Source organism: Callorhinus ursinus, unplaced genomic scaffold, assembly GCF_003265705.2.
Source record: "Callorhinus ursinus isolate GAN/ISIS: 27379988/994484 unplaced genomic scaffold, GSC_fseal_2.0 scaffold18, whole genome shotgun sequence".
NCBI lineage: Eukaryota > Metazoa > Chordata > Mammalia > Carnivora > Otariidae > Callorhinus > Callorhinus ursinus.
In genome coordinates, this window is record NW_027397080.1 from 21514086 (window position 1) to 21535743 (window position 21658).

General features: G+C 44.2%; 1 protein-coding gene across 16 annotated transcripts in view; it reads left to right on the forward strand.

Annotated features, from left to right (window-relative positions):
* The first annotated feature begins 6005 nt into the window (after positions 1-6005).
* Positions 6006-21658, forward strand: part of EIF4G3 (eukaryotic translation initiation factor 4 gamma 3) — a 335019-nt gene continuing 319366 nt past the window's right edge. For 10 of the 16 annotated variants that reach the window (XM_073903229.1, XM_073903231.1, XM_073903233.1 and 7 more), the window contains exon 1: positions 6039-6315. In XM_073903229.1, the coding sequence (XP_073759330.1) occupies positions 6101-6315 (215 nt within the window). In that variant the 5' untranslated portion in view covers positions 6039-6100. Of the gene's footprint in view, positions 6316-21658 lie in introns of all 16 variants that reach the window. The other 6 variants (XM_073903228.1, XM_073903230.1, XM_025856155.2 and 3 more) reach the window with 3 other exon arrangements.

Below are 21658 nucleotides of genomic sequence, written 5' to 3' on the forward strand. Positions count from 1 at the left end.
TCTAACGGGGGAAGAGGTAGACCACAGACTCATAAATATGGAAATGCCACATGTCAGATGGTGACAGGTGTCATGAAGGAAATTCAAGCAGGCCAGGTGTGCTGAGGATGGGGGTGGGTTGCTAATTTATATGGGACGTCGGGGAAGCCTCCTCTGATAAGGTTTCAAGCAGAAACATGAAGGAAGTGAGGGAATGTGCAGGCCTGAGATCCCAGATCCCAAGGACAGGCAACAGGAAATGCCGAGGCCCTGAAGTGGGAGTGTGCTCAGGATAAAGGAACATCACAAAGGCCAGGGCACTAAACATGGAGAAGAGTAGTAGACAGAAACTCAGAGAGGTCAAGGTAAAGATGGGAGGCAGAGCTCATCATGTAGGGCCTTGTAGGCCATTGGATAGATTTTTGCTTTTACTCCAGGTGAGACGAGAGGACGGTAAAGTGCTCTGAGCAGAGACCTGACATGATCTTCACTTTTTAATGTAAATAATTATGGGGATTACTTAACCTGTAGGTCGTTACCCCTCTCTCCTCCCCATTAGATATGGCCTCCTATTTGGCCTCCTATTCCTCTTAGGGGCCCAGCATGGGGCCTGGCACATAGTTGTCACTCAGTAGATGCCAGTTACATGAATCCTGAAGATCCCCCGCTCCAGAAGCATGCAGGCCAGGAATGGCCAATGCTGGAAGTGGGAAAAGGCCGGGGGGGGGGGGGGTGGCAGCTGACTTCTTAATAGGGAGGACGGTTATTAGTGACAAAGTCCTTGGCCTAGCAGTGAAGAGAGGCTGGAGTTTCAGTCTCTGCTCTGCTGTTCTCTTCCTGTGTAACCTTGAAAAAATCCTTTCCTCTCTCTGGGCTCTCTTCCTAAAACCAGAACACTGGGTAAGATCATCTTTAAGGTATTTTCAGTCCTGACTAGACTGTGATAATACTTTTTAAAAAATTGTGGTAAAGTACAAATAACATAAAGTTTACCATCTTAATGAACCATTCTGTGAGAATAGTTTTTGCTCCTTCTTGTACCCTGGTGAAGCTGCGCTATCTGCAGCCGGAAGTGGCCGGCGTGGGCTGTGATAGCTTCCAGGAGGAGTAGCTGAGCAATGGACTGTGCAGCACACACTGTGGGCAAAGGGGCAGGACAACTTGGTTCCCGGAGTGAGAATGGCAGCAAATTAGAGCAGCTGCCCCCCTGCCCTGCAGGGAACAGGACAGGAATTAAGCTTTGTCGGGTGCTTCTTAAGCCCCAGGCCCTGGTGATGCTCTCTGGCTGCTTGAAGTCTTGCTTTAATCCTTTAGAGGCAGACCTCCCGGTCATTTTGCAAATGGCCCAGAGAAGTTAGAAAACTTACTTAAGGTAGTACAACCGGTCTGTAAGGTTAGAATCCAGATCTGTGTTGAAGTTTAAAACCTTTGCAAGGAATCACCACCCTCACATGGCACCCTACCACTGGGCCCTGTGATGTCGGGAAAGGCCTGCTGGTACGGCTCTTCACTGAAGAGCCTTCATGGCTGATTATGAACATGTTTACTGTGGTGCACGGAATGGGGCAAACAGTTTCTTTACTTTTCCCACTGGGGCTTCTCTCCTTCCACCCCCCCTGCCCTCTTTAGATGGATGCCCTGAAGTGTCTCCTTCCTCAGTCTTCAATCCCCCCCCCCTTTTAAATGTTTTTAAACCTTTGTGGCTTCCCATCTCTAGGTCTTAACTGCTGAGGGTCTAGATCTCGGGCCACCAAGGTTCATGCCCAGCTCTACCCTTGGTGGATATTCGCATGTCGCTGAGTGGAACTGCAAATAATATACACCCCTCTGTGTCTACTAAAGATGGCTTCTGTTGGCATAACATGGCTTGTCTTTATGCTAAAAGGCCAGTCCCCTCCAGGAGGAAAAATGAAGGGGAGAGAGAACTCCAGCTTGCAACAATATTTTCAAGTTTTCAATCAAGAAATTAAGGGGTCCTCCCGAGCCCAATCTCCAGTTCACTCAGAGAAACAGAACACTGACCCCACATGATAACAAATAAGCAAAACTCTATCACCCAGCCATGAGATGGATAAACCAAGTCTTCACTTGTCTGCTGGCTCTTTGAAGAGGTCTGTGCTGGAGGCAGCAGGTGGGCTCTGGGAACAGCTGAGGTCAAAGGTACAACACCCCTCTTGGGGGCCATTGGTGCCTGCTCTGGGATACTCTGGTCCTTCTCTTTCTCTGTATAGTGAGGCCCAGCCTGGGCTCTGGGGTACCCCGGACTCCAGGATAACATGAAATCCTCTGATGATTCGCAATTATCCTGTCTTTCGGCAGGTTTCACATCCTATTTATTAAGTGCTGGATATTCAGGATATTCTAAATGCCTAAGTAATATATCTGACAATTATTATGAGCCAGGGACTGGGCTAAGTGCTTTGCATTTGCTGTCTTTTTTTTTTTTCTTTTTTCCCCTTTTATTAGAGAGAGAGGGCACAAGCAGAGGGAGAAGCAGCAGAGGGAGAAGCAGACTTCCGGCTGAGCAAGGAGCCCACTGCAGGACTCAGTCAGGACCCTGAGATCATGACCTGAGCTGAAATCAAGAGTTAGACACTTAACCAACTGAGCCACCTAGGCACCCTTGTATTTATTGTCTTATTTCTCATGATAGGAGGTAGAATCTATTTTACAAATGAGAAAACTGAGGCTCAGAGAGGTGAAGTGATTTCTTCCAGGTCATCCAGCTAATCAAAGGCAGGGCTGAGAATCAAACTCAGATAATTTGATTCCAATGTCTGTACTTAGTTGCTCAACAGAGTGTCCTGGGAGCTAAGCATCTGCTGTCTTGGGAGCCTGGAGGCGGGGTGCCTCGCTCCGCTTGGGCAGTGAGATAAAGATGCCTGGAAGAGGTGACATCTGAGCTAACTCTTGAAGTAGGAGCAGGAGTGAGCCAATGGGCTGAGCGGGGAGAGGGTGGTTTGGGGTTATTCAACCAATAACTGTGGTTATTGTGGAATATTATGGAACAGTCTGTGGACAGGCCGCTGGGGGAGAAGGAAAATGGCTTTGTTTGCAATAGACTAACGTGGTTGCTGCTCTAGATGTGAGTGGCAGGATGGAAGCAGAGCCCAGGTCCTGAAGGATCTCCGATTTAGACTGGGTCCTGAAGACAGTGAGAGTGCGGGGAACCTTGGAGGGCTCTCAGCAGGCAAGTTCATAGAACCAGCTTTGCTTCTTGATGGTGCTTCTGGCCACAGCTGGGGAGGTTGCTATGTTGAAGGAAATGTGGCACATCAGACTCGGAGCCAGATGCCTCAGGGTTGTATACCAGCCCTTCCACCTAAAAATTATACAGGTTGAGGGGCGCCTGGGTGGCTCGGTTGGTTAGGCATCTGATTCTACATCTCAGCTCAGGTCTTGATCTCAGGGTTGTGAGTTCAAGTCCCGCACTGGGGTGTGGAGCCTACTAAAATTTTTTTTATACAGGTTGCTTCCTTACATCTTTGAGCCTCAGTTTCTTCATCTGTCAACAGGATAAAATAACACCTTGTATATAGTTGTTGAGGGGAGTAAGAGTTAATCCAAGCAAAATGTTTAGCAAAGTTGTATCCTGGCACATAGTAGGTGTTTAATAAATACTAGCTGCTCTGCGAGAGGGATGTAGAGCAGGGCCATGCTTCTGGATGAAAGAACATTCTACCTTTTTGACTTTGCTTTCTGTAAGCCTCCCCTCATTGATTGCCCTGGGGGCAGAATCTTATCAGCGACTTTTACATTATTTTGCCCAAGGTCTTTCCGTTTTAAGAGCGATAATGCTCACAAAGTGCTTAGCAAAGATCAGGCACACAGTAATCACCTGATGCTTGCAGCTATTATTAAGCTAGAGAATGAATCGGCTTAGAAAAGAATAGCAATTAAGGAATTATCAGTCTGTTATCACTCTAGTGTAAATGAGAAGCCAAATTCTTTCCTGGGAACAGGTTTTGACTGGGATAAGGAAGTCTGAGATCTCAGAACACCAGGAAGGAGAATCTGGGGAACTGAACCACTTGGGAATTTTTCCTGGAGCCAGTCGTGCCTGGAGAAGAGCAGAAGATCCAATCCTAAATCATCAGGTATAACCAATCCAAATGGTTTAGGACTCCAGAGTATGAAGTAACTCCTGTCTTCCAGTCTGGAGATGGGGAATGAGGCATATGGAGCTCTCAGGGACTGTCAAGAATTGAGCACCCACTGTGTGTAGAGCTTTATGTGAATTAAAAAAAAAAAAAAAAAAGAAGGCAGGGGCGCCTGGGTGGCTCAGTTGGTTAAGCGACTGCCTTCGGCTCAGGTCATGATCCTGGAGTCCCGGGATCGAGTCCCGCATCGGGCTCCCTGCTCAGCAGGGAGTCTGCTTCTCCCTCTGACCCTCTTCCCTCTCGTGCTCTCTATCTCTCATTCTCTCTCAAATAAATAAATAAAATCTTTAAAAAAAAAATGAAGGCAGTGTGAAGCAATATAGCAGGAGTCATAACTAAATTCGAATTTTGACTCTGTCAACTCCACTCTCTGTGACTTTGGGTAAGTCTCTTGTCTGCTTTGAACCTCAATTTTCTCAGCGCTTCCGTTGTGTGATGGTATTGCGCCTTCCCGCGACTCAGTTTCTTCATCTGTAAAATGGGTACTACCTATTTCGCAGGACTGTATGAGATCATGCGTATTACGTGCCTGGTAAGCAGTCCTACCGGGATCACTCCGTAGATCCCTGCGGTTCCTTTCCACCCAATCACCTGTGCCGAGCACAAGGCCCCCCCGCTCCGGGTGGGGTGTGCGGGGAAGGGCTGGGTGGTCTTGGTCGGCCCAGTGGGGAGCAAAGGACAAATGTTACCCCCGCATAAGACACTGGGGAGCTGCTGGTCAAGGGGCGCTCCAGTCATGTGGCAGGCCTTGGACAAATCCGTCCACCGAACCCTCACTCTAGGCTGCTGCTAAGACGAGGAGGGTCCCCAGGCAACTTGGGAGTCGGCAAGGTTCCTCCAGATGAAGGTGGAATTCGGCTCCAGGCTTGGCTCTGCCCCTTCCCGGCTGGATGACCTTGGGCCAGTCACTTTTCTTCTCCGGGCTTTAGGGTGCTCTGGAAGTGAGGCTCCTCATTCCCCTCACCTCTTGGAGTGTGGGAGGGCGAAGTGTCGACACAATGGACGAGAACTGCCTTAGGGGCAGGCGAGTGCTATTTATTGTGCTAATAGATGCACGCAGCGGGTTTCTTTCCAGCGGTTTCACTCTGGTTAAGCGGTTCCTTCCACTGTAACCGAGGTTTCTCGCCTCACCGCCTCCCGCCCCTGCGGGCAGGGCTCTGCGGACCGCAGGCTCCAGGGCCGTTGCCATTGTTCTTGGAGGCCGGGCGGCAGGGGAGGGCTCTGGCGGACCTCGCCTTTGGTCTCTGCCTCCACCCCGCACCCCCGCCGCAGCGAGCCTGGGAAGCCCCCCTCGCCGATCTTTCCCGAGGAGGCGAGTCAGCCCCAGAGCTCTCCCGAACGGCCGCCGAAGACGCCCCCGAGCGTCTCCGAAGAATCCCGACCGCTCGCAGTCTCCGGAAAGAGCCGAAGGCGCTTCCCACTCTCGGCCTCCCGAGCCGCTCCGAAAAGGCCCGAAGTTTTCCGAGCGGCCGTCCTGCCGGACTGCTGGAGGCGGCCGCAGCGCCATGTTGGATGCTCTGCTCGTTGAGTGAAGAAAATCCGCCGGCATCGCCTGAGCCCCGCTACCGAGAAGGGCGCCGCTTCCCCCGGGGAGGGGGATAAAGACCCCCCGCCGCCGGCCCATGAGGATATTGCCGTGAAAGGTCCGGTCTCTCCGCCTCCTGCCCCCGCCGGGTCCGGCCCCCCCCCCTGGGGTCGCGTTGTCACGGAGACCGGCAGCCGGTGGTGCTGGCCCGCGGGGCGGCTGCTGCTGCCGGCGGCGGCGGCGGCGGCGGCGGCGGCGGCGGCGGGCGTGTGTGACCGGCCCCGGCCCCCTCCTCCTCCTCCTCCCAGCCTCCCCCCGGCCCCCCGCTCCCGCCGCCTCCCCGGGTCTGCCCCCATCCCGCCCCCCCGCTGCCCCCGGCCCCTGCACCCCGGCGCGCCCGGTCCCGCTCTGGGGGGGTTGGTGGCTTCGCTTTGCCATGAGTTTACCGCAGAAACCGGCTCTGAAATCAGGCTCAGCGGCTGCAGCAGGAACCGGACCCGGCACGGGAGCGGCGGCGGCGGCGGCAGCAGCGGTACCGCCTCCTCACCCGGCGGCAGCAGCAGCGGCGGCGGCAGCGGCGGCGGCGGCGGCGGCGGCAGCGGCCCCTCCTCACCCGAACATCAGGGCCCTCCAGACCCAGGCGCCCCAACAGTATCCTTTTCACCTTCCTGCCGGCCCTTCGGCATCTCGCCGCAGCCGGGGGGGGGGGCCGTGGCTCCGCGGGGACCCTCCTGCCGGCCGCCGCAGCCCAGCCGGGTTAGGGGCTGCTGCTCTAGCCCCCGCGGCCGGCTCGGCCGGAGCTTTCGGGGTGCTCCGGCGGCAGCAGCCCTGCGGGGGACCCCGGGACCCTCTGCAGTACTGTGAAAACTAGCTCCGCTCGGCCTGGCCTCTGCAGCTCTTCCCTTTTAGATCTGGGGGACCCTTCCCCCCCTCTTCGCCTCCCCCCGCCCCCCTTTATTAGGCCGAATTTGCTGGTGCCTGGGACCAGCCCTGCAGGGAAGGCTTTTCTGATTGTTGTGAGGACTACACCCTCCTCCTCCTCCTCTTCCTCCTCCTCCTCCTCCTCCTCCTCCTCCTCCTCCTCCTCCTCCTCCCCCTGCAGCAGGGCCTGGTGGGCTTTCCTAATTGTTATTATTAGTACATAATAAACTCTAATGGTAAATTTCCTGTTTGAAGCTAAGCTCAGTTCGTGTCTGAGGTAAGTCGGATTTTAAATCTATGGTGAAAATATACAGAAAGCATCCCCTGTGGCTAATGTTTAGCGATGGGGGGAGTTAGGTTGCGTGTGGTGGAACGCGATCTGAGGAGGAAATGTTACACCGGACGCTTCCCTGTCTTTGACCTTTTTAAAGGAAGAGGAAGTTAACTGACATTACCCATCACCCCCAAAAGTCTCACTTCTTGGAAGGCTTGTGTTATGATGGATATTTTTAAAGGCTTTAATTTTCTCTTCGTAGGCCTGATGTCTAGAGGGGATCAGGGCTTCTGGAGGAGAGTCTAGTATTGAATGTATCTAATTTCATGTCATTTGCTCGATTGTAGAATTTTTTGGACAGCTTTGATTGAAAAGACTTGACCAGGTATTTTAGTCAGAAACTAGCCGGTGAAGGTAAAACGTTGAATTCATAAATTCCACGGAGATTTGGAAAGGTATTACCTACCTGAGAATAACATTTCATCATGCACCTTTCTTTCCCCCCATCCGTTGTATTTATATAAATCAATAAATAACCATTGGATGTTAGATGTGTTGTGTTTTTGTATTTGTGTCATTTTGTGTTCGACTTCCAGAGAGAGTAGGGTGTTTGAGCAAATAACTGCCATGAAGTCCACGGATGATTTCACAGTCTGTAGTTTGATTCCTGTCTGTATCGATTACTTTGAGAAGGGAAAGATACCTCCCTTCTAGAGTCATTTCAGGTCATCTTTTGGTTTCTGTCAAGTGTCATTTTCTCTGTTCTTTAAATATTGTTATTCAATCCAGGCGGTGTGTCGCAGAGTAAGGATAAATTCCATTCCAGTGTGATGTGTGTACTGATTTCATAATGTTTTTATCCTGCATGATTCTGTTTAATTAAGAATTTTTCACAGATGAGAATGCTTAGTGATATCTTAGTGTTGCTCATGGAAAATCTGGTTGGTTTTGATCAGTATCCCTAGTTGCTTTACTTTTGGGGGAAAAAGGATTGGCTGATTTGCCTACTTGAAGGTAGGGTTCAGTGCTGGATCTCTAAAATATATCTTCACTTAATGCTTTGTGAGTTTGAATTCCTTAATCATTTGTCTTTTTTTTTTTTTTTTTTTGGTCTTGATTGCCCATACTTGGTTAGGGCTATAAGTTTATGTACTGTGCCACCAAGTAAATTTTTCATTATCTGTATTTTGGAGCTATTTTGGCAATTAAGCATTGAAAGGAAGCCCATGGTGTGTGTTCTTGATGTACAAAGTGATAAGTGAGGACCAGTGCTTGGTGAATTTGGTGGCTTTATTTGGACACAAAGAGTTGTGACTTAAGTGTTTCAAGTGTGCTTTTTCTTAATGCGTTTCACAAAGGAAGGATTTATAAAAGCTCTGAGTTGGTTGCAACACAGAAGTAGTTACTAGTACTGCAACAATTGTTAAAGGGTATAAATTTAAGGTGTAATTTCCAGTAGAGATGATTTCTTACATCTATTTGTAGTAATATGGGGTAGTTGGTTTTTATGTGGCTTTAAGTTTTTACTTTGTCTCATGTCATAGAAGAAATTAAAATTCTTGATGTATTTCACAATTCTGTTATCTTACTGCTTTACTCACGGAAAGATTTCAATTAGTAAAATCTAAAAGTTTGTATAGTAAATGAGGTATAGGTTACAGATTTCATTAGAATATGCTAATGATGAAATGTTACCAGTGGTAATGGGGAATTGGTTAAAATGGATTGAAACAGAGCATTTCTGCTTTTCTACCCTGAGTGAGTGTGGGAATTTACATTTGTTTGATGAAAGTGGTCATCATGTGATAAGTTGATAGACACAAAACTTTGAGACTGGAGTGCAAGGCTGGAGTTGCTTTTATTATGGCTTGGTTAAATCTCCAGTTCCTCAAAATATATCAGTGCAGTTGTGTTTGAATTTAATTAATAAATTCATATAGTATTTTAAGTTTATAAAAATACTGAAAGGAGGTTGACCAGTGTCCTTCATTTGTACTTAGTGTTCAAGTGACAAATCAGAAATAAAGGGGAATGTTGGCAATAATGAATTGGAATATAAACTGGAACCTGCCTCTAGGCATCATTTTTTTTTTTTTAAAGATTTTATTTATTTATTTGAGAGAGAGAGAATGAGAGACAGAGAGCACGAGAGGGAAGAGGGTCAGAGGGAGAAGCAGACTCCCTGCTGAGCAGGGAGCCCGATGCGGGACTCGATCCCGGGACTCCAGGATCATGACCCGAGCTGAAGGCAGTCGCTTAACCAACTGAGCCACCCAGGCGCCCCTCTAGGCATCATTATTGCATGGCAGGCTCATAAAGCCATTTTAGGCAGAGGATTTTGACTGCAAAGAGGCAGGGAATGGGGCCTGGCAAGGAATGGGACATGATGGAGGGTGGCAGGGATGGTGGGGGATGAAAGAGGATAAACCCTGCTGTGAAAAGTGCTACTGGTGAGGGAGGAATATGCTTAGAATTTTTATAACATAATCTAGTATGAATAGTTTATGAAATTGGCACTTCAAGATACTTGCCTTGAGATGTGCTCTCCTCAGCTTCTCAGTATGAACTTTTCAGAAGCTCTGTTGAGCATCTTAAAAGAGATTCTTAACCTTTTCTGGGTAACAAACAACTTTGACATTTTGATGAAAGCTTATAGACTCTCTCCACAGAAAACTGTTGCTTACATTTTCAGGGGTTTCTTGAAACCTAGCCCTTTGGATGGAAATTGCTTACCTTTCAGATAATTAAAGATAAATGAGTTTGAATTTGGGTGCCCGAATAGTTCTGACTTAGAACAATTTTGCAGTCCGTTATGAATACACAGTGTTCTATTTATATGGAAAGACTTCAGGGTGTAATTTCTCTCAGAGCTGCTGACACTTCTGGGGAGTCTAGTTACTGTTTTGGGGCAGCCAATTTGGTTAAGAAAATCAGGGCAGTGGGTTCTTTGAATGAACTAAGTTTGGTAAAGGCCTGTGGCAACCAGAAAATGACGTGTATCCTCAGCTATTTTGTCTTGGGTATAAAAACAAATATGCCCATTGAGGGTGGTTTTTTTTTTTTTTTGTATTTAATTTCCTTTCTTTAAAAAAATTTTTTTTTGTTCTCTCTGTTGATTTTCAATTTTATAGGTTGAAGCCAAAAACATTTGTTTTCCTCTTTTTTGTTTCTTGACCAAAGCTAAATCTGCATAATATTAACAATAGTATTCATTTATTGAATGCCTCCTGTTCTAGGTACTACACATGCAGGATTTTATTTAATTTTCACAATCCTAATGAGGTAGCTACTATTTCTGTTTTACAGATGAGGAAACCGAAGAGCAGAGAAGTTAATGTTCCTAAGGTTGTCCATCTAGTAAGTGGTGGTCTGCAGTTCAGATTCTGGTATGACTGGCTCCAAAGCTCATGAATGTCCTTTCTATTATGCCTCGTTGCTTCTTACCAAATCTGCATATGAGAGTGGGAGGTAGCTAGGGGAAGGTCTGTATGCAGTAAAGAGGCTCTGTGGAGTCATCTAGAACGCCATGATACTGTATCCTGTGTTAATTTGTTCATAACCACATACTATGACATGTAGGTTATCTTTATGTCATTGAGACTTATAGAATAGGCCTGCACATTTGATTCAGTGCATGTTTCTGCTTGTTCAGAAGTTAGCAAGGCCTCCAGCAAAATACTGTTGTAACTAGCAACCAGAACTCTAAAGCTCATGAAGCAGCCCCAGTCTGTCTACTCCTAAGTCCCACCATCAACAGAGATGGATGTGTGCTCTTAAGGGCAGATCCTTTTCTAGGAAGGAGAGGGGGAGACTGATGCAAGATGAAGATGCGGAAGGAAGAATGTTACTTAGATGCCTGAGTCACAGTGGCGCTTGCCTCTGCTCTGCTACTCCCTGTCCTAGGCTTACAGGTCTTAAAGTGAGGTATTTTTGTCAAACTGAGATTAAACCACCGAAGGACTGATATGTTGCTTTTCCACACTGGTGTTTCTGATAACGATTTTTACAAAAAGGTTTGCTGTTAAAAAACATTTGAAAACTGTGTTTTTTTGTTTTTAAGATTTTATTTATTTGAGAGAGAAAGCATGAGCACAACTTGGGGGAGGGGCAGAAGGAGAGGGAGGACCCTGGGATCCTGACCTGAGCTGAAGGCACATGCTTAACTGACTGAGCCACCCAGGTGCTCCTGAAAACCGTGTTTTAAATCATAATAAGATTGCCGTGTTTTAGCCATTTATATTGGAGCTTCAGTGTAAGTGGCAAGTTTTAAAATTGATTTGTTCGTTTATTGAGCACGTATTGTGTGCCAAACTCAGCGCTTGGTGTAGGGTTGAAAAGCTTTTGCCCTCCGGGTGCCTGAGTTGCTCAGTTGGTTAAACATCTGCCTTTGGCTCAGGTCATGATCCCAGGGTCCTGGGATCGAGCTCCACATTGGGCTCTCTGCTCAGCAGGGAGAGCCTGCTTCTCCCTCTCCCTCTGCCTGCTGCTCCGCTTACTTGTGCTCTTTCTCCCTGTGAAATAAATAAAATCTTAAAAAGAAAAGAAAAGCTTTTATTCTCAAAGAACTTGGTCCTGACAGGTAAGTGACAATATCATGAAGCAAGTGTGATGATAACTTTGCTGTAAGGGCTTAGCCTGGAGGAAGGAGGAATTAGGGCTTCCTAGAAGAAATTGACATCTGAACTACATTAGAAGGATGAGTAAGAATTACCCGAGGTTTACAGAGCTTTCTCCTGCCAGCTGACTTTTCCCAATTCCATTGCTGTTGCTGCTGCGTAGAACTTGAGTAAATGGATTTCAGTCATATTTCAAGTTTTTAGCAGGATCAGAGAAGCTAGAGGAGGTAGTCTACAACATGGCAGTCAGAACACAATTGCCATAAATTCAAAGTATCTTCTGCACCATAATCCCAGGAATTAGGGTATGAGAAGATACGTTTCAGATCTGGTCTCCTGGTCTCCTTCCCACTCATCTCATAATACCTCCCTGGTCTTCTGATAACTAGATTTTTGGCTTGGAAAGTAGCCTTGAAATATAAGTAAATTTAGCTTGATGTATTGAGAAGTGTACCTGATTTGTAGTTAAAAAAAAAAAAATCTGGATTTGAGTTTGGCTTTTCCATTTTTTAGAGGTATTGTCTTGGACTAATCACATAAATGCTTTGGGCATCAGTTTCCCTTTCTCTAAAATGAAGGAGTTAGACCAGTTTATGTGACTCTTGAATTAAAATGGCTTGTTTCTGAAGATTATGGTGTGAGGTTTGTTTTGTTCTTGCAAAGTAGGCGGGAAGGATTTATAGAGACCTATTAATGGATTCTTTGTCTGATGGTTAGTGACATTGATATTAGAAGCATGCTAACATGGATCAAGGCAACTTGATTGTATAAGAAACCTCTGGTTTTTGCTTATTAATGTTAGATTTAGTCAAACAGACCAATCGCTTCTCGGACTTTTGGCTAAGGTCAAGTGTAGTCAAAGAGACTGAAATGCTTCTGTGACTTGGGTAGGAAGATCGTGGGATGGCTTGAGGCCATAAAATAAGGTTGCATGGCCAGTCAGATGCTTGCTCTGGTTGATGATACAGTTCATTATGAAGTATGAGGGAAAGTAAGTTCTGGAATAAACTCTTGTGATGAGATACAATCTATTTTTACTTTAGGAATAATAATTTGAGCTAATATAATAGGAAACTGTTTCCTGATTTTTAGCCAGGTGCCTGACTTCAAGCAGAGTAGAAACTGCAGCTGAGATTTACATCGATGAAATATTGCAAGATCCCAAGCTACTTCTGAATTCTCAAATGGCTCCTAGTTCTTTGGCTTGCTGCCATCCAGAAGGAGTTTTTCACTTTCTTGTAACCTCAGCTGAAATTTGAGACTCTTTTAACTATTCTAAGTACATTTGAAATTTGTCAGTTTTTATGACCTTTATTAACTAGTAGTAGTTTTGTACTTTTTCAAGCCTTTGTGTGTGTGTTCCCGCTTATGAGATACTAAATTCCATCAATAGAATGTAAGGTCCATAAAGGCAGAGAATTTTGTCAGTTTTGTTTGCTGTTGAATTGCCAACCTCTAGAGCAGTACCTCGCACATCTAGGAAGTCTGTAAATATTTGTTGAAATGTTGATTAAATTAGAGTCTGGGAATCAGTTTTAAGCTAAGTTTTAGGACTAATATAGATGGCATCACAACTCACATTTAGCATTCAAGGCTGCCCTAAAATTGTTTTGCACTGTTGTGTAATTGAATTGATAATAGTTTCATAATTTTGTTTGAGATGGAATAACATTGACCCAGTTTACAAAGTCATCTAATGTGGCTGAGTTGCCTTTGAAGTATAGATACTGATGATGAGGGCTGGTATAAGGCCAAAGAGGAAAAACGTTTATAGTCAATTATATGAAAAATTTTGTGATTATAAGAACTAATATCAAATCAGGAAATTAAAAAAATAAGGAAAAGTAAAAAGTCACCCATAATCTTAGTATGTAGAGATAACCACTGTTAACGTTTTGCTATATTTCTTTCTGACACTTTTTTCTGTGGGCTTTAAATGGGCTTAAATTCTGTCCTTTTGTTGTAACATAACTTAAGGTCACATGACATATACGGGATTTTTTTCTTTCTTTAAATACATGACGATTTTATTGCTAAAAAATGTCCTTTGGAGGGACAGCAGTATTTGTCTCAGTCTCCCCCATCCTGGCAGAGTCCCCAGGAGTGTTTCTATTACTGTAGAGGGAACAGGGACTGGGGCCAGGGTGAGACTACATATACGATTCTGTGTCTCGCTTAATTTGTCACTTAACTATCTGAGAGCAGAAACTAGGCCCTAGAAAACAGCATATAAGAAACAGAATTTGAACTGAAATATGAATTTAAAAAACATTAAAACAAGAGCTTAAGACTACAGTCAGGGTTTAGATTGGCAGAGGGGAGTGGATTGTGGTGAGTAATTAACATGAACAAAGGTTTGGGCATGAAATAAGCATCCTGTATGCTGGGTTGTGAGGATCCCCATCAGTATGCTTGGAGTGGAGGATTATTGTGGTAGAATATTTGAAATAATGGATCCAGATTGTAAAGGGCTTTGAATCAATGTAAGAGAAGGTTAGACTTCATTTGTGTGAAACTATTACTTTTTTTTTTTTTAATGGCTTTATTGAGCTATAGTTCAGATACCACACAAACCACCCATTTAGAGTGTATCATTCAGTGGTTTTGAGTATATTCACAGTTGTGTGGCCATCACCAAAATCAGTTTTAGAACTTTTTTTTAAAGATTTTATTTATTTGAGAGAGAGAGAGAGAGATGGGGGGGCAGGGAGGAGGGGCAGAGGGAGAGGGAGAAGCAGACCCCTGCTGAGCAGGGAGCCTGCCATGGGGCTCAGTCAGGAACCTGAGCTGAGCCAAAGGCAGTTGCTTAACCGACTGAACCACTCAGGTGCCTCAGTTTTAGAACATTTTTATCACTCACAAAAGAAACCCATTAGACTCCCCATTTCCCCCCAGTTCTTTCTGCCTGAGGCAAGTACTAATCTGCTTTCTGCCTCTGTAGATTTGCCTATTCTGGACATTTCGTATAAATGATACAGTACAGTAGATAGTCTTTTGTGACTGGTTTCTCTTACTCTTCATGTTTTCAAGGGTCATTTATGTTGTGGTATGTTTCAATACTTTTTTTTAAATTGCTGAATAATGTTACAGGTACCACATTTCCTTTATTCATCAGTTGATGGACATTTGGGTTGTTTCAGCTGTTTTTTTATTTTTTATTTTTTTTAAAGAATTTATTTGACAGAGAGACAGTGAGAGAGGGAACACAAGCAGGGGGAGTGGGAGAGGGAGAAGCAGGCTTCCTGCTGAACAGGGAGCCTGATGCGGGGCTCGATCCCAGGACCCTGGGACCATGACCCGAGCCAAAGGCAGACGCTTAACGACTGAGCCACCCAGGCGCCCCCCCCCCTTTTTTTTTTTAAAGATTTTATTTATTTATTTTTGAGAGAGAGATCACAAGCAGGGGGAAGGGAAGAGGAGAAGCAAATTCCCTGCTGAGCAGGGAGCCCAAAAGGGGCTTGATCCTAGGACCCTGGGATTATGACCTGAGCCAAAGGCAGATGCTTAACTGACGAAGCCACCCAGGCACCTCATCAACTTTTTGATTATTATGAATGATTATGCTATGAATGTCTGTGTGGATGTAGGTTTTCATTTCTTTTGGGTATATACTTTGGAGTGCAGCTGCTGGGTTTTATAAGGTAACTCCATGTTTGTTTTGTTTTGTTTTTAAGATTTATTTATTAGAGAGCCCACATGCGTGAGAGCAGGGGGAGGGGTAGAGGGAGAGAGAATCTCAAGCAGAATCCCTGCTAAGTGTGGAACTTGTCTCGGGCAGATCTCATGACCCTGAGATCATGACCAGAGCCCAAATCAAGCCACCCAGGTGCCCCAAGGTAACTCCCCAAGTTTAACATTTTGAGAAACTGCCAAACTTTCTCCGAAGTGACTGCACCATTTTGCATTCCCACCAGCAAAGTATGAGGGTTCCAACACTTGTCATTATCTGGCTTTTTTAATCATAGGACATCCTAGTGGATGTGAAGTTGTATCTCATTATGGTTTTGATTTCTTTTCCTTGATGGCTAATTGAGCATTTTTTTCGTGAGTTTATTGGCCATTTGTCTTTTTTTTTTTTTTTAATTATTTATTTATTTGAGAGAGCGAGAAAGAGAGAGAGAGAGCATACGAGAGGGGGGAGGGTCAGAGGGAGAAGCAGACTCCCTGCTGAGCAGGGAGCCCGATGCGGGACTCGATCCCGGGACTCCAGGATCATGACCTGAGCCGAAGGCAGTCGCTTAACCAACTGAGCCACCCAGGCGCCCTGGCCATTTGTCTTTAGAGAAATGTCTGTTCAAATCCTGTACCCAGTTTTTTCTTGTCCCCTCTACCTTTTAATGAGGTTGTCTTTTATTATTGAGTTGTAAGGTCTTTATTCTGGATCCAAGTCTCTTATTATATATCATGTTTACAAATACATATTTTTTTATTTGACAGAGAGAGAGTATAAACAGGGGGAGCGGCAGGGAGAGGGAGAAGCAGGCTCCCTGCTCATCAGGGAGCCCAACGTGGGGCTTGATCCTAGGACCCCGGGACCACGACCTGAGCCGAAGGCAGATGCTTAACCGTCTGAGCCACCCAGGCGCCCCTATTTTTTTTTTTTTAATTTTTTTTAAAGATTTTATTTTATTTATTTGAGAGAGAGAGAATGAGAGATAGAACGAGAGAGGAGAGGGTCAGAGGGAGAAGCAGACTCCCCGCTGAGCAGGGAGCCCGATGCGGGACTCGATCCCGGGACTCCAGGATCATGACCTGAGCAGAAGCATTCGCTTAATCAACTGAGCCACCCAGGCGCCCTGTTTTTTTTTTTTTTTTAAGATTTATTTATTTAGGGGTGCCTGGGTGGCTCAGTCAGTTAAGTGGCTCTTTGCTTTCAGCTCAGGTCATGATCTCAGGTTCTTGAGATGGAGCCCCATATGGGGCTCCTTGCTCAGCGGGGAGTCTGCCCCCCCCCCTCTGCTGCTCCCCCTGCTTGTGCTCTATCACTTGTGTTCTCTCAAATAAATAAAATCTTAAAAAAAATAAAGATCTGGGCGCCTGGGTGGCTCAGTTGGTTAAGCGACTGCCTTCAGCTCAGGTCATGATCCTGGAGTCCCGGGATCGAGTCCTGCATCGGACTCCCTGCTCAGCGGGGAGTCTTCTTCTCCCTCTGACCCTCCCCCTTCTCATGTGCTCTCTCTCTCTCTCATTCTCTCTCTCTTTCAAATAAATAAATCTTTAAAAAAATAATTAAAAAAAAGATCTGTTTATTTGAGAGAGAGGGAGTGTGCACGTGTGCACAATACGGGGAGGGGCAGAGGGAGAGGGAAAGAGAGAGACTTTCAAGCAGACTCCCCGCTGAGCACGGAGCCATGCCCTATGGGGGCTCAACCTCATGATCCAAGCCCAAATCAAGAGTCAGAATCTTTTTTTTTTTAAAGATTTTATTTTATTTATTTGAGAGAGAGAGAGAATGAGAGAGAGCATGAGAGGGAAGAGGGTCAGAGGGAGAAGCAGACTCCCCTGCTGAGCAGGGAGCCCAATGTGGGACTCGATCCCGGGACTCCAGGATCATGACCTGAGCCGAAGGCAGTCGCTTAACCAACTGAGCCACCCAGGCGCCCAAGAGTCAGAATCTTAACCAACTGAGCATCCCAGGCGCCCCTACAGATATTTTCTCCCATTCAGTGGGTTGTCTCTCTCTCTTTCTTTTTCAAGATTTTATTTTTAAGGACTCTACACCCAACTTGGGGCTTGAACTCACAGCCCCAAGACCAAGAGTTGCATGCTCTACTGACAAAGCCTGCCAGGCTCCCCTCATTTTCTTGTTAATGTCCTTTGAAGCATAAAAATGTTTAATTTTGATGAAGTCAAATTTATCTGTTTTTTTTTTTTTTTTTTTTGTCACTTGTGCTTCCTTAGTGTGTCTAAGAAGGCTCTCCTTAACCCAGGGTCATGGAAGTTTACTCCTTTCTTTTCTTTTATAATTTTAGCTCTTAAATTTAGGTCTTTTTTTGAGTTAATTTTTGTGTATGCTGTGAAGTAGGAGTTCAAGTTTATTTTTTTTTGCATGTGACTATCCAGTTGTCTTGGCACTATTTGTTGAAAGGAATATTCTTTGAATTGTCTGAGCACTTTGTCAAAAAATCAATTGTGTGTTTTTTTTTAAAGATTTTATTTATTTATTTGAGAGGGAGAGAATGAGAGTTAGAGAGCACGAGAGGGAAGAGGGTCAGAGGGAGAAGCAGACTCCCTGCTGAGCAGGGAGCCCGATGTGGGACTCGATCCCAGGACTCCAGGATCATGACCTGAGCCGAAGGCAGTCGCTTAGCCAACTGAGCCACCCAGGCGCCCAGTTGTATTTATTTATTTATTTATTTATTTATTATTTATTTATTTATTTATTTATTAGGAAACTGACATGATAAGATTTGTTGAGGTGGGGCACCTGGGTGGTTCAGTTGTTAAGCGTCTGCCTTCAGCTCTGGTCATGATCTCAGGGTCCTGGGATCAAGCCCTGCATCGGGCTCCCTGCTTCTCCCTCTCCCACTCCCCCTGCTTGTGTTCCCTCTCTGTGTCTCTCTCTCTGTCAAATAAATAAAATCTTAAAAAAAAAAAAAAGATTTGTTGAGGTGTGCAGGTTGAAATAGGGAATAGCAAAGATTAAGAGAATAGGAATATCACAACTACATTTAGGGTGAGGTGTGCTATTTGTAAAATACGGCCTATTGAATAAATGAACTTTGATCATTTTCACCTTTGTATAATGCCTGAAAAATAGGAGAGCTACTCGAAAGAGATTTTGCCTATCTCTATTAAGATAAATTCCTATTAGGCAGTGATAGCTTTGTGAAAAATAACATAAGGGCATTTGACTATTTTGCTGTGCTGTGAAGAATTGAAATTGTAAGTTACAAATTCTTGGGTTATTGTTTTTCACATAGAATATTAGTTCTGCCTAGAGCATTTATATAATTTTCAAGATAAATTTTATTTTTTATTAGGTTATAACCTCAGGCTATTCTAATGTGTACATTTTTATAAAGAAATAAAATTGGGAAATACAGCTCACCTCTAACACGATTCTTTCTATTCAGGGAAAGACTACATTAATGAAGAGGCTTTTTATAACCTTTCAGGTCTAATAAAAACAGGGTTTTGGATGAAAATTTTCTACACACACACACACACACACACACACAGTCTCTTCATTGACTTGAAATATTACAGTGTGGGGATGGGGTTGCTGATTTTTTTTAAAGATTATATCTACTTTTTTTTTTAAAGATTTTTTTTTATTTATTTGAGAGAGAGAATGAGAGAGAGAGAGAGAGCGCACCCATGAGGGGGGGGAGGGGCAGAGGGAGAAGCAGACTCCCTGCTAAGCAGGGAGCCCGATGTGGGACTCGATCCTGGGACTCCAGGATCATGACCTGAGCTGAAGGCAGTTGCTTAACCAACTGAGCCACCCAGGTGTCCCGATTATATCTACTTTTTAAGTTTTATAAATTAGTATGTGTGTCTTTAGCTTAGCTCATTAAATATATGAGCTATGTAAAATTTTAATGATCTCACACACCTGATTAATATTGTTGAGACTTTGAGGTTAATATATCATATTCATTTGATAATTTCAATATTGTTGATCTTTTTTAGAAATATTAGAGTTTGGAACCAGTCCAAATTCCTGAAGTAACTGCTGTTTCAAAAGTAGACAGCAGAGTACTTGACCTTAGCTTATTACATTTTGTGTTGCGATTGGGTGGGTGTACTTGAATGTGGTTTTAGGCAAGGCAGTGAAAGCTAAATGCTGCTCTGGAAAGTCATTGATTCTATTCTTGACTTTCTATTGAAAATCATAGTTATTTTTTTTAAGATTTTATTAGAGAGAGAGAGAACAGGTAGGGAGAGAGACAGTGGGAGAGGGAGAAGCAGGCTCCCCGCTGAGCAAGGAGCCTGATTCGGGCTTGACCGCAGGACCCTGGGATCATGACCTGAGCCGAAGGCAGATGCTTAACTGACTGAGCCACCCAGGCGGCCCTGAAAATCATAATTAAAAGATGCAAGCGTATTAGTATGTATTGACTTATTTTCCCTTTACATAATCATCTTTGGGGATCTCTGGTCTACCTTTCTGTTCTCCTCCCCCCAGGGGTGTTTATTCCTGAGGTTGAGGGAGATGCTGGTGACTTGCCAAAGCATCAGGTTTGTACAAACTCAGACTGATTTGAGGTGTTTAACAACAGTGATCACTTTGACTTACCAGTAGGTGACCAGAGATATTTCTCCTGTAATGGTCCTGGTTTGGATGGTAAATTACACGGTCATCCTTATCTAGTAACCATTATATATAGTTTAGAAAATTAGGAGTCTTTATGCTCTGTATGTGTTACTAAAATACTTCGGGAAGCAGCAAGACATTTTATATCCCTTGGTCTAACAATTTGTATTTGATCTTGTAGTTATAAAGGTCTTTGACATCAGCATGTGAACTAAATAGGAGCAAAGTATTGTCGGCCTCTTTAAAAAAAAAGAAACTTTAAAAAAAAAAAAAAAAGAAACTTTATTTGAGTTGATTTTAGACCTGCAGAAAACTTGCCAAAATCGTAAGAGTTCTCTCCTATCCCTTGTCTCCTTCCCCTAATGTAAACATCTTCCATTATCATAGTACAGTTGTCAAGCACAGGAAATTAATTGACATTGATAAAATATTATCAACTAAAGTGCAGACCTTATAATTATTACCAGTTTTTCTACTGTTCTTTTTCTGTTTCAGGATCCCACATTGCATTTGGTTATTACTTCTCCTTAGTCTCCTCTAGACTAATTGTTCCTTTCTCTATTTAATCATGCGTTTATCAAACACAGAGTCTAGGTAGAGAAAGTCTACCCATGCTTTTTGTGAAATTGAAGGCTTTGGTCTGTTCATAAGGATATTGTATGTGAAAATTAATGTCAATGATAAGGACAATTGTGAGAGCCCTCCAATAGGCAACATAGCCTTCAGAAACATATTGCTGGTTACCCTTCCTAATTTTTCTGAATATTTGGAGAGAAGAGTAATTCTTTTTTTTTTTTGTATTCTAGAATCATACTTAGGAAATTAGCTTAGTTACTATTCAGTTGAAGGCTCAACTGAAAGGAATAGGATAACTAGAATGGCAAGGTTAGGATGCTCAAGGGAGAAGGTAAAAATAATGGAATCTTGAGACAAGAGAGAAGTAGAAAAGGGAAGGAAAATTTTGGTCATTGTTTTGATTCCACAGATTAAGTTAATAGTGCCTGATGCCTAGTAGACACACAATGATTTATTAAATGGCCAGAGGACCAAGTGTTTATTAAATAACCGCATGTTCTAGCTGTTGATGGAGGTACGAAAGAAACCTGAAGTGTGGGGTCTCTGCCTCTTAGGTGCTCCAGTCAAACAGTTAAAGGAATTTAAGGTGCTCTCTAAATAGAGGTAGGAGGTCAGAGGCCTGAGAGATTAGTGAGGACTGGAGGAGTTAGGAAGTAGGATTTGGGCAGTTGGAAGAGGAAGGACGTTTATAGTTGAGGGAAAAATGCTTTTGTAGCAGCTAGGAAATATGGTAGATGGTGTATTTAGGGTGGTCAGAAGAGGTGCTTGACTGAAAATATAATGTGCAGTGCATGTGACAGTTTTGGAAACTGTTGAATATCTGTTCTTTTATTTTGTAGCAAACAAGTTTTTCAAAACCTGATACCTACGAACACGTTTGGTAGTTAGAGGAAGATGAAGTTGGTGCTCGGTGGATTGAGATCAGTAGGAAGCATGGAGACTAATATGCTAGGCCCACTTAAGGTTTTCCAGGATTTTACTGATGCACATCTAGTCTAGAGGGAGATGAAAAGGAAAGAGTAATTATATCATGAAAGCTCTCAGAGGAAGAAAGCTAGGGATTTGAATATCCTTGGTGAAAGAATGAAAAGAGCTAAAACTGACTCCAAGGCTTTGAGACTGGAAAATGATACTGTCAGTGATAAGTAAAGAAGATGTAGGATTTGATTTTATATCATGTTGAGGTAGTGAGCAGATAAATTCAGTTGAGGACATGCTGGATTTGACATGAATGGAACATCTTACACGGTTAAGAGATGGAGGTAAACTGGACATGTTTAGAAATACAGAGATGGAAGTCAGGTGAGCAGAAAGAGCTGGTAAAACAAATCTGTGGAAATACAAGCA